The sequence below is a fragment of the Ischnura elegans genome, chromosome 3 (assembly GCF_921293095.1).
Source record: "Ischnura elegans chromosome 3, ioIscEleg1.1, whole genome shotgun sequence".
In the NCBI taxonomy this organism is placed as follows: Eukaryota; Metazoa; Arthropoda; class Insecta; order Odonata; family Coenagrionidae; genus Ischnura; species Ischnura elegans.
The window spans coordinates 116,462,364-116,475,533 of NC_060248.1; the positions used below are offsets into that span (position 1 = coordinate 116,462,364).

The following is a 13,170-nucleotide window of genomic DNA, read 5'->3' on the forward strand; positions in this document are numbered from 1 at the left end:
CGGTGGCCTACATCACAGGATACGGGGATCATTTTTCTAATATTTCATGTTTTTTTTAGTGACGATGTCATTTCCTATTTACCTCTGCGAGCTAAAACATATTATGCATATCAAAATCACACTTCCATCATACATAATAGTCCAGTAATATTTTTTACAACAGTTTAGGCAATTTCGGTATCTATAAGAAGCAAAGTTTGCCCTTACTTTACTATTTTGCTGTAATTTTAATAATGTGTAATAAACAGTGAAGAGCCGATATGTTTAAAGCAATACATGTTTCAGACTTGGCCTTTTAAATTGTTTTAAAAAGAGAGAAAATATGAAAATACCCAAGGAAAATCAATTTAATATATTTGTTTTTAAAAAAGCCTCCTGGGTGAGTCACGGGGGTAGATCCTCTTGTGCATACATGGTGCAATGGCATAGCCAGGAGAGGGGTCCGGACCCCCTTAAATATAATAGCACAATTATTTTCATTCATAGAAGAAAATACAATATAGAAAAATCATATGAATTCACAAAGTATTTTTTTAACAAATGAAGTTTTTTCGATTGTGAAGCGTTAAAAATAGGTAGTTAAAAACCCATTACTTATAAGTAATGGGTTTTTAATAAAATTGGGTACTATAGTACCCTATTTTTCAAAAATTTTCCTCCCTGGTTTTGGACCCCCCCCTCTCGAATGAAATTCCTGGCTACGCCACTGATATGGTGGAGGATTCATTTTCGTTAAAGAGCCAGGCAGTAGGTACCAACTCTAGAGAATGATGATTCCTAGTTGTGATCCACATTATTATGAAATACTCTTCAAAAACCAAATATTTCAAAGAAAATTAATCAATACCATATGAAGCACTTATATTAGTGCTTTATATGGTAATGATTAATCATGCGATTGGGCTGATATCCTGGACACATGCATTGAGAGAGACAAATAGCCAATTTTGAAATGGTTTAGGAAGAAGACTATATTGAGAAATGAAGACTGACACTGTCCCAAACTATGAGTGCGTGTGCAGTCCTCAGACAGAAATGACAAAACTGTAAAGATGTAACGCACTTTGTTAGTAAGAATTGGAGCGTGGCCAAAGCCAGGAAAGAGAAGGAGAGTCAAAAGATTCAAACCCCCACCCCTAAATTATTGAGAGGGTTCAGTCACTGGGTTAGCCCCAGAAGATAATTTCCTAACTACAGCCTTGGATAAGTGAGGATATAGATAAATTATAACTGAACCACAAACATGAACATCACACATTCACAGAAGGAAGGCATGGTAATTCATTTCCCTGACCTACCTCACACCGCAAGGATTTTCATGAGTTCAGAACCTGGGACCAATCAATATATGTACATGTAATAACATATTTGTACATGTATACTAACATACTAACTCTCAAGACCATAGCCAGAAAAATGCTTGGGGGTATTCAGTGAGAGGGGCTATGCTCAAGAAATAGGTACTACCTACCTTCCAAAGATTTAAAATGGGTTTGAACCCTTAGACAAAGGCAAATGATTTTCTCCTTCAAAAATTCCACACTCGATTGCGATGGTTTTTCATAACTATTACTTAAAGGTCTGACACATACTTCATAATCAGCGCTAAGATTCTAAAATCATACCTCAACTACCATGATAGTGAAAAATGATCACTCGCATCATATGATATCCATGATAGAGACAACTATTTCATTTTTAATGCATCAAAATATGATAATCCTGGTGATTTTGAGTCCAATTTTAATTTTTTATAAAGATATGAAAAAGAGTGAAACTCATGCACGAATAATCTGCAACACAGATAATCTGTCCAAGGCTAATCACATGAGTTCACTGTATCAATGAAGGAAAGTTATGTTACTAAAAAAAACTACATAATATGTATGCATTTGCATATTATGAAAAATCACTCCAACCCAGACTCAGTTTTATAGGTAGACACATAAGTTACAGCATTGCAGCCATTCTGAAAATTTAATTGATTTCTGACATGTCCTTGCCTTCTGCTCTAGTGATCTAGAATGCCTATTTCACTCATGATTGTGCCTACGTAATAATTTTAAGTAGCTTAATTTTCCAATGAAATAAAAATCATATCGTCCTGGTTATTGGCTATTGCTAATAAGTGTTAACTCCTATGCATAAATTTGGGTAGTTTCCATGGTAAAAATAAGGCCCCTCAGTTGAAATCACAAACTCATAGGATCTCACAATTAGGAATAAAAAAATGCAAAAAAACAAGTTTAAGGGATTGACATTAAAAAATTATTCTTCAATTTATTTCAGTTTGACCAAGTAATAAAAACTTCATTAAGAGCACGCCAAGGTGTACAGGCTGTAAGCTGCAATGTTGAGAGATTTCATTTAAAACACAATCAGTTACAGCCAACATCAGGCCTCATTTTTTCACCTGTCATGCATAGCAATGAGGGAAGACAAAATAAATTAGGAAGAAAAACTAACATTAAGAATGATGCAACATTCTCCCAGTACAATAAAGTTATCGATATCACAATGAAATCACTTTTCAAGCATCAGAAAAATAAAAGAATTACAACAAAAGTATAAATCACAGGAATGCATAAATTGAAAAGATAAAAGCAATTGGTGATCAAAACTTATGTCAAAGATTTTTTTCACCTTGTCTGAATCAACAGCTGAAGTCTGCTTGGATTCTTTGGTTTTTATCATGTATATATCATCATTATAAACCACATACACCAGAAAGAGTTATGAATACATGAACCACAAATGGCAATTATGTACATTATGAGCTTTCAAGCCAAAAAATGAAAAAGGTATAACAACAGGATATTATATGTTAACAGTACGCAAATATTTCTTTACAATTCCTAGTCTGCAGTTTCACCATCACAGTCATGTAAGGTATTTGCAGCAAAAGGCAAAACCAAAGCCATTTTCAATCATTAAGTATTATTAACTTATATTAGAAACTAAAAACTGTTCATGTACTTTAGATGATTCAATGTTATAAAAAAATAATGGGCCAGTTATAAAATGAAGGTTCAATGCAAACATCTCACTCTAAGATTAGTATGCAAGCATGATATCAATGACTCTCTATACGAAAGACATAGACTAATGATTTGAACATTTTCAGCATGATTCAAGCAGTATAACTTTATGCAAATTTTACTTTATAGTAAATAAATAGATGATTTAAAATAAAATATCAATTAATTTCTCAACATACATTCTAACAACACCAACAACAAAAAAATCATTAATTTAAAAATATCTAACACTTTCACAATTCAAGCCAGTCTTAGGAATTATCCTTTAACAATGATTTTTATCATTAAATGCACTGAAAGGCAAATCATTTAAGTTCTTTCCACTCGATGCCTCAATTTTTTGTCATATAAAATATTGTACCAATAAGTTTATATTAAAAGACCCTATCTTGAACAAGATATAATTGCTTGTACATAACACATTCACAATTAGTGCAATGGTAAGTAAATCTAATACTAGATTAAGGTTTAATAGTTGATGAAGAAATTAATCTGTTCACCGGAAAAAAATTAATTTAAGTGAACTGATCCTTCACTGCTCACGAAAAATTTTCAACAAAATAACATATTAAATAAAGAAGCCAACCAAATGACTTGATTCAGATCCAAGATTATCTTCCACATTCTTCTCATAATAATGTATTCACTGACAGTCTCTGTGGTCTTTCAAGGAGTGATCAGAATTTATCACCCAAAACCACTGATGCACACACACCTCACAGGTCCCAACTGAATAGGTGGTGCTTGACAAGCATATCCCTAACACCATCTTTCAAAGGCTGTAACTGTTGTGAATGGTGGGAACGACGTGCATGAGGGGGCAGCTCCCAATCAGGGCTAAGGCTAAACGCAAACTGAGAGAGAACCCTCAGTTCACACTTCACTTGAACCCAACCAGGACTGCACACAAAACTCCATGGGTGAAACCTGCAAAATGAAAAGATTTCGCTCATGATAATCATGCAGTTATTCGACAATGAAACGAGCACGCAGGTTTGATTGATTTAAATCACTTGATTTTTATTTAAAAAAATCAGGTGATTTAAATCATAATGTGATCTATATGTTTGATTTTTAAAGAGTCAAGAAAAGAAAGCTGTAAGTGTATAATTTTGATTTTTATTTCTTAATTAATACAATGAATCGACAGTTATTAGCACAATGGTGGCTCTTAAATAGAAATGATACTGTAGGAATGCATGTAACGTGAAAATTAAAAAAAAATGGCTTTGGTTACAATACTAGTGTATCCGTTGAAAAAAAATTGTTTTCTGATTTAACTTCTAAGCGTAGGCACCATACAAAGTTGCAATTACAGAATTTTTCTAAACTTCATATGCTTTAGAACCGCATAATATTGCACATTTGATACTTCTAATGGCAATTTTATATTATGCTGGTGTAATTTTTAATTTGATATCATTGGCATTTCCATAGTTCTCTCCCCTGATTGACTAAATGTTGTATTAAGTTTAGAGTATGTTGCCTCTTATTGTTTCTGCAAACGATCATTCTCCAATATGCTGCCCAAATAGTTAGTTTTGCAGATAACTGAATTTTTGATAAATGGAGAATCATAAAAATCTCATTTAAATCAATAAAATCCGATTTAAATCAATAAAATCTGATTAAAATAAAAAAAATCAACAAAAATGATTTTTTTGAAAAAAAATCATGATTTTTATCAACCCTGCGAGCACGGTAGAAACTTACTCTAAGATGATTGTCCGTCCGTCTGGACAATTAATACAGAGAATTACATCACATAGAAAGAGATCATTACGTAATAGGAGGAATTGGTTATACAAAATCAACGTAAATGAATCCACTGCTACAAAATCAAACAAATGTCCGAATTATATTGGAATTTTTTATTTCAAATGTATTTAAACAGTTTTAAAAATGTATGCACAAGAGCTTGAGTATGAGCGAAATGAATTTCCTCTAACATGCCTAACCTGCAGATCATAGAGTAAAACCTCTGAAGATGAAATATCTATTGCTAATGGCTTATTTTTTAATGATTAAATGGGATTTAGCTTATTTTCACTGTAAATTCTCTTTCCTGCTACTTCAGAGAACCATTATCGAATCAATCAAGAAGTTCAGAGGATAATGAACTACCATGATTGTTTTCAACTTTACATGTTATGACGTACACCCATGTCTCATATAGCGCAAGGGATGCGTTCCTTGGGGTCTTTGCGCTATACGAATTTGCGTTATACGAGAGCGTTTTAACATTGGGAAGATAGGGATGCGTTCCTGGTAGCATAGGTCTTGGGTATTGAATTTCCTCTAAAACATATATATTCCCATAAATAGCCTTATAAAACATTATTTATATAAATTTTTATAGTTTAAAACATATTTAAAGATAGTATGCACGCATTTGAAGACTTTTATTCACGTTAAAAAAAATTCTTACGAGCTTTTGAAATTCCCTCCTGTCGTGCGGGTGGGCTAACATCTGCTATCTCAGGGGTTCGTAATGCATTGCCGGCAGTTGACGATTTTTCAGACCAGTCTAAAAACAACTATTTTGTCACCCAGGCCCTTTTGTCGCTCATCGAAATGACAGGCAAATGCTACTTTGAATGCCATTTCATAGCTAGCGGAGTTTATGAATGATAAATCATTTTAATTTGAAGTCCTCCGAGTCATTAGCAGCTACATGAAACAGTCTTTAAATGCCTTGAAACCTGACCCAGGTTTTCCTTCCCTGAAAATGAATGAACGAGAATGCATTCTTTTCCAAAAGAATATCGTCTCGTCAACACTAAAAACTAGTTGAGGGGGAAAGGAGCCACTTTCAATCACAGCTTGGAGTTCATCAGAAAATGTTGTGGTGACTGCGCTATCAACACTTGCAGATTCACCTGATATCGCCGTGCCGCACTGAAAATACCTGCTTGCCGTTTAAATTCTGGAACCAACCGGAGCTTTCACTAAATGTCTCGGAGCGATTACCACTCTCGTCTTTTTGTACTGATTCACTATGAACTTTCCGTATGTGTAGACCGCTTGGTTGAAGTTGGTGCGGCTGAGGTCACTGATGTTTTAACTTCGTATTTATTCAGAATAAGGCATCGTGCGTTTAAACTTCCGCGCAATATCGCTTTGACGTTCTCCATTTTCAAAGCAATTGACCTATATCAATTTCTCTTCTAGGTTTATGGTTTTTCTTGATTTTTCTACCCGCATTCCTATTTTTTGCCATTTTCTCTTGGTTTTTACTCTGCATGGCTCTATCGAAATCACCTTCTACTGCTGAACTGTATTCTTGAGACGCGGAGGGCCTACGACTGCGGGGAGGGAACGAAGCTATTGTGTTTGAGACTCTATACCGGACCCTTTTATGTGTTGATGCTATTCATACGCAACTCGGCCACCGCTCCATTTCTCCCCCGTGAATACCGATGGCCTTGAAGGTTTTAGCGTAGACCCTCTACCTGGAAGTCAATCGCCCGATAACCTATGACGGCAAAAATTACGTCTCAACCAGTATTGCTTAAAAAAACTCATTTCCACTAGCCCCACGCTTAATTTATGATCTAAATTAACTCATTCTGTTAAGGAGACGAGATAAATTACTTCGGTAAAGGCCGACTATCTGGACCCAATGACGAGTAATGCTTTTGGCCATTGCACAGCAATAGATTTCGATTAATACATAAACAAATTAGAAGATTTGAAGCAAGCAATACTATTAATATGCGTAAAATGATAGCAATTTCGTGTGTACTTAGCGCAAGTTCACGTTTTATCACGAGAGCGTTTAAGATTTTTGATTAGGCTACACTGCGTTGCAATGTTTCCCCGAGGAACGAATTTGCGCTATATCGAAATTGCGCTAATCAAAATTGCGCTATACGAGACATGGGTGTACTGTATTCAACAATCACTTACTACCTAAGACTCACCATTTCTGAACAACAGGAACACAGGAACATAAGACCTCAAGCCACAGGTGAAGAACTTGTTCGTTGAGTCCCAAGCAAATCAAACTCCTGAGCTTGACATCCATTTGAGCATGAGCAGAATCATGAGTGAGGTTGATAGCTTGCACACATCTATACAGCAACTTAAAATTAGATAAAAAATAACCGTTAAAGAATAAGCATAAATATAAGAATAACATATGCTTACTTATCATAAAAATTATGAATTCAAACTTAGAGAAAGAAGCAATGCTCACACCACAAATATGCTAGTATTAACTTTAACACTTTGAGTGCTAACGGCGTAATATTACGCCGCGCGAGGTGTTGCAGAATTTGCGGCCGGCGTAATATTACGACGGGCATTTTGCTTACATTGTAGCGGCTCCCGCCTCAAAGTTACACCGCTGGTATTACTCGGATTCATGCATTTGCTCTTATAGGTGAAGTTAATGCCACAAAGTCATATATTTCGTCATATTTTTTCCGTCAAGACAAAATGTGTCCGAAGGCTCGAAAATCCCTACCTCGTTCGTCATTTGTGTGTCCTTTCGCCAGTGATCACGGAGCGAAATCTCGCCGACGAAGACATTGCCAATCCGTTGAATTGTTTCGACAGCGATGATAGTGAAAGTGATTTTGAGGACTCAGAATGCGATGCTGATTATATGCCCAGCAAAGATAGTTCAATAGGTAATTTCCATTTCTTGCGTTTAGTAACGCAACCCGCGTGACCTTTTTTTGACTTCTTTTATATATTTTTTTGCGCAATATTTATTCGTACAATTACTGTTTTCATTGTTTATATGATATTTATTTTAGAGTCTGAAGGTTTGAACGAACCAGAAATGGTGCAAGAACTAAGTAAGCGAGGAGAAGTTCAAAAAATGATGTGCAATCGTTGAGGTGCACCTAGAGGCAGACGGTCAACTAACAGACGAGCGGGCCCGGGAGGTATTTGGAGTGATATTGACGCAGTTCCCAAGGTTTTTATTTGGGATATGGAACTTAGCTACTTTTCGATCCTCTATTCTAACGATAACCTTTCCATTATTGAAGTATGTAATCTTCACTGGTGACTATGATGTAAAATCAAATTCTGGGCTAAATAGTTCAAGTGAGATGATGGATTTTTTGAACATTTTTTGACATCGATTTGATAAATCGTATCAAGGAACATACGAACTTATATGCAAGGCAAAGAATTGCAAAACTGAGGAGAGGAAACTTACTATCCGCAAATGGCAGATTGCAATCCTGGAAAACAGTGACTCGAGGTGACGTAAAAAGGTTTCTTGCCGTTATAATGCACATGAGATTTAGCAAACGTCCTCGTATCCCTGATCATTGGAGCACTGATCCCGTCTTGGCGTGTGGCTTCTGTCTGGTGTTTTCTCTAGAGATAGATTTCTTTCAATCTTAGGAAATTTCCATCTTGCGGACAACCAATTATTCATTGAAAAAGGCGTAGACGGTCACGACGCCCTATTCAAAGTGCGTCCATTACTAAAGGATGTTCGAAATAAATTTCAAAAATCCTACCAACCTGCGGAGGATATAACTGTAGATGAAGGAATTTGTCCCTTTCTTGGTAGGTTTTGCTACAAAGTGTACATGCCTCAGAAGCCAAGCAAATATGGAATAAAACTCTACATGCTCTCAGAAGCAAGCAGTGGTTTTGTTTGGAATGTGGATGTTTTTCATTGCCACTTTTGGCTACGCTTGCTAATAAGGGTCACACATTATATACAGACCGATTTTACACAAGCATTGCCCTGGCCCGTGAATTGGAAAGCCTTCAAACGGGATTAGTAGGTACTATCATGAAAAATAGGGCGGGGATTCCAATGGTGATAAAAAATACTCGCCTATCTCGTGGAGAGCATGTTTTCGCGCGACAGGAAAATATATTAGTCCAGCGTTGGAAAGACAAACGTGATGTGTTTCTGCTCTCCACTTGACATAAAAGTGACATGATCACTTTCAAAGATCGCAGAGGAAGGGAGAAAACTAAACCTGCGATAGTAATAGATTATTACAAGAAAAAATTTGGTGTAGACCTAAGTGATCAACTAATTCGTTACGGTGCCCTGGATCATCGATCAGTGAAGTGGTGGCGTAAGCTGGCAGTCCACCTAATAGTTATGGCAGTGACAAATAACACATAATCATGTACAATCAGTTAAGCCAAAAATCTGTTGCAGTCACCTATTTTACGCAAAAAATTTGTTCAGAGTTAGTTACATTGGAAGACGAATCGCCCCTTGAAAACGCCAGAGCCGAGATAACTAGAATATCTGAAAAGCATTTCATTGAAAAAATTCCCATACCATCAGTACAAAAGAAGGCTCAAAAGAGGTGTAGGGTGTGCTCCGAAAAAGGGCGAAAAACAACTGGGAAAGCTGCCAGAAAATGTACTTCCTAGCAGTGTAATGCATGTAACATTGGTCTCTGCATAGAGCCATGCTTCCAGCTTTTCCACACAAGGAAGAACTTCGCGATTTAGCTATATAATTGGATTTTTATTATTGTTCAAATATTGATTATGATCATTTTAAATGTTGATTACTATGATAATTACAAATATTGGTAATTACTATTTCAAATTAGGGTGTTGTGATTATTTTATAAATAAATTTATGAAAAACAATGATTTTTTCAACTTTTTGAAAATTCAAATATGGGCTTTTTTTTAGCTTCTGCAGTTTCTTTATGCATTATGATACACAAAATATTTCAATATGAATTCAAAAGATAAAAGTATGGTCTTAAAACTAATGCTATTCACTCATGCATATCTTAAAAATTCTTTTTGTAACATCGCTTTGAAAAGTGCAAAAAATAGCCAGCACTGGGGTAAAGACCTGGGGCGGAATTCTGTACACCGTACCGACGATTGTCGCTGTCGGTAAGCCGGTCCTACCGATAAGTCTCGGTACGAGCGATTCAGGAGACACGTTTTACCGACGATTGTCGTTATCCCACCGACAGTTGTCGGTAAACCCGTCGGTACATACCGACGATTTCAAAACGCTCGGTAGGACCTACCGACAAATTTTTAGCAACATGGCGGACTTTTGTTTACACTTTTCGGCCTAAGCTGACGATTTTAAATCATAATCTACGACGCTAGATCCGTGTAAGCGCTCTAATTGTATGTTATTTATAATAAAAATGATTGATTAAACACTTGAAACGTAAACTTTACATAGGGAGAGCAGTATTTAACTTTGCCAATGTTACACGTATATTACATTATGCGTTCCAACAGCGTAAGGTCTTTTACATTATAAATATTCCGTAATTTTTAGTATGTAACGTATTGCTTTGCTTTTAAATTACTCACAACAAGACACGATAGGTATCTATTGTTGATTCGTAAAGTTTGGATCCGAAATTAATTTATATTTTCAATAAAAACGAATGCCTATTGATGCACTTTCAATGAAATATATACGTGGACATTTCGTTCACTTTCATATTAACTTCAATACCCTATGTGAGCATCTGAGAATGGGGTTTATAATGAAAATACCTCTCCTACCTTCGTAAGTACTCTTGAGAGTATCAGACAGCAACGACGAAATAGAAAAAGCATATTGCTACTATATTATAATAATAAGAATATAAATGGCATCACTTAACTCCTCTCACTCTTTGACGTCGTTACCGGTGCACAAAACTTCCCGTAAAATTAATGCTGAATTTACTTCACCATAATAACCAAACACCGTACGGGACTTCAAGATAGATTTTCATTATTACTATAAGAGCACTGAGTAGGTACGTACCGTGTATTCCATCGGTAGAAAGGGGCAAATAAAAAGAATGATTGCACGAAACAAGGAAACATTTAATGAATTATTCATCATAAAACTACAAAAATTTCATTTCAACACGAGAAAACCTTAATACTTTCAACGGTATTTCACAAATTAACACTGATCAAGCATATTTAGTCAAAGTCATATCAACGCAAAGTTTGAAATAACACACAAATGGTATCAAAATGCAAAAGTATGCAGTTCCAAATAGATAGCGTAAAGTATGTCACTCAAGTTCACAATCACAACACTTGACGCAATGATACTGATGATACCTTCCGTGACATCCGCGGAATCTCGGTGTTTTTCTCAACGAATGTATTTTAAATAGCCCAAAATGTGAATTCAAGCGACAAAAATGTTTTCTAATTAAATAATTACCCTTGTGGAAGTATCGGACTTGCGGCGAACAATGAGGCAAACGATGTAAACAAGCCGTGGCTCAAGATGAAGGTACATTGTTACAATACTAATAAAAATAATTTCGTCACTGCTAATCCCAAGAATACAATTATAATAAGCGTAGGTGAACATTTATGTAGCAGACAAAGTCCTCTTCAAGACAATTATACTTGAAAATTACAATACATTGAGCACCAAATGTTGCCGGTGTTCTTCTATCAACGACCGTTGAATCCTTGAATATAAAGGCTCTTTTACTTGGGCTAGAAAAAATCCGATGGTAAATACAGCAAAATCTCGGAATACAAGCCACATCGCACCAACGGGAGTAAGAAATTGTGTTCGCAGAGTGATTAAACATCGTAAATATCTCACAAAGCAGTGATCAACTCTGTTTAACTTCTTCGCGGGCTGACGAATAACAGATGGCGTTTTCGGAGCCTCATTTGTTTAATGGAAACAAAGGAGAAATATGATTGGTCGAGGCACCTAGCCTCGCGTGCGGGTGCCACTTTCGTACCGACAAAAGCACTACGTCACGAATTTGTCGGTTGCACCGACAATCTGTCGGTAGCGGCGTTTTGTGAATCACATTTCTATCGGTGCTACCGACGATCGTCGGTAGCTACCGACACCGACGATCGTCGGTATCCGTGTACAGAATTCCGCCCCTGGTGATATTCACCCAGCACCCAAAGTGTTAAAGTAATTACATAAGGCAATATGTAACAATTTTGAAAGCTCAACCACAATGCATGAAATGTTATGCCCTTTCTAACTAGTTCATAGAATAGTTCTCATAGATTCAAGAATGATAGCTTTCACAGCCACTGAAACATTTGAGAAATACAACATAACTGGAATAGAATACATAGATATGAATGCAGAAAGCACTTACTTCTTCTGGAGTTAAAACTTTGCCATCTTCATCAAGGCGATATGTTTTACATAAAACAAGTCTACTATAAACAGATTCAAAATCTCGTTCCACCTCTTTGGAAGCAGCTTCCTCGATAAAGAGCCAAGGATGGCAAGTACCTCCTGGTGGATAAGCAAATCAAAATATATGAGAATAAATGTCCTTCATCAGATATTACTCATGTAAAGACACTAAATATGTACATGTAAACCTTGTTAACCCTAAATTCAGGGTCTTAAATATTGTGCTTCTGTGCATGCTGAGGCATAACATTAAGATAATGACAAAGATCTTTGTGGCCATTTCACGGAATTTTCAAAAAGAATGCATAGATTTGGCAGAACTTATGGTAATAATCAATTTTTGTGATAATAGCAACTTTGTCCTCTTAATTCTTTGTTAAAAGCAAACATATTTATGGAACACACAGAGAAAACAGCAATCAAGTACACCTCCCACAAACCATAGATTTGGGTGAGATAAATATATGATGCTTTATTATTTGGACGCACGGCAAGAATTTTATAATTGTTTGAACGGTATCAACAACCATAACAACAACCAAGTTTACAATGGAGGTGGAAGAAGACGGAAAACTTCCATTCTTGGACATTCTTGTGGAAAAGAAGAAGAATGGAACATTAGGGCACACAGTATATCGAGCACCGATAGCAACCAATGCCATATCTCATCATCACCAAGCCTAAATAAATGAAGTGGTCAACACCTTGATTCACTGCTCCCACAAGGTAAGTGACCAAAACAACTTTCCCGAAGAAAGGCAGAAACTAAAGGCCATCCTGCGGGGAAATGGATCCGACGACAGAATTACCTCACGAACATTTAATGAGGTCCTAAAAAAGAATTGCGAAGAAAAAAACAACACCGCAGAAGCCGCAAACTCCTCAAATAGGACCTCAGCAACCCAACAAAAGCCTTCCTGCCATACATAAAGGGGACCACTGACAGAATAGGAAACATCCTACGAAAATTTCAGATAAGGACAATCTTCTCTCCTCGCATGCAGATAAAACATCTCTCAAAAC

At 36.2% G+C, this 13,170-nt stretch overlaps 1 protein-coding gene across 1 annotated transcript in view; it reads right to left on the reverse strand.

The window, feature by feature from the left end:
* Positions 1–2,254: 2,254 nt before the first annotated feature.
* The window catches only part of LOC124156406 (small G protein signaling modulator 3 homolog), a 29,865-nt gene continuing 18,949 nt past the window's right edge, over positions 2,255–13,170 (reverse strand). The window contains exons 14-16 of the mRNA XM_046530948.1: positions 12,104–12,246; positions 6,962–7,122; positions 2,255–3,965 (exon numbers count right to left, since the gene is read on the reverse strand). Of these exons, the coding sequence (XP_046386904.1) occupies positions 3,755–3,965; positions 6,962–7,122; positions 12,104–12,246 (515 nt within the window). The 3' untranslated portion in view covers positions 2,255–3,754. The remainder of the gene's footprint in view (positions 3,966–6,961; positions 7,123–12,103; positions 12,247–13,170) is intronic.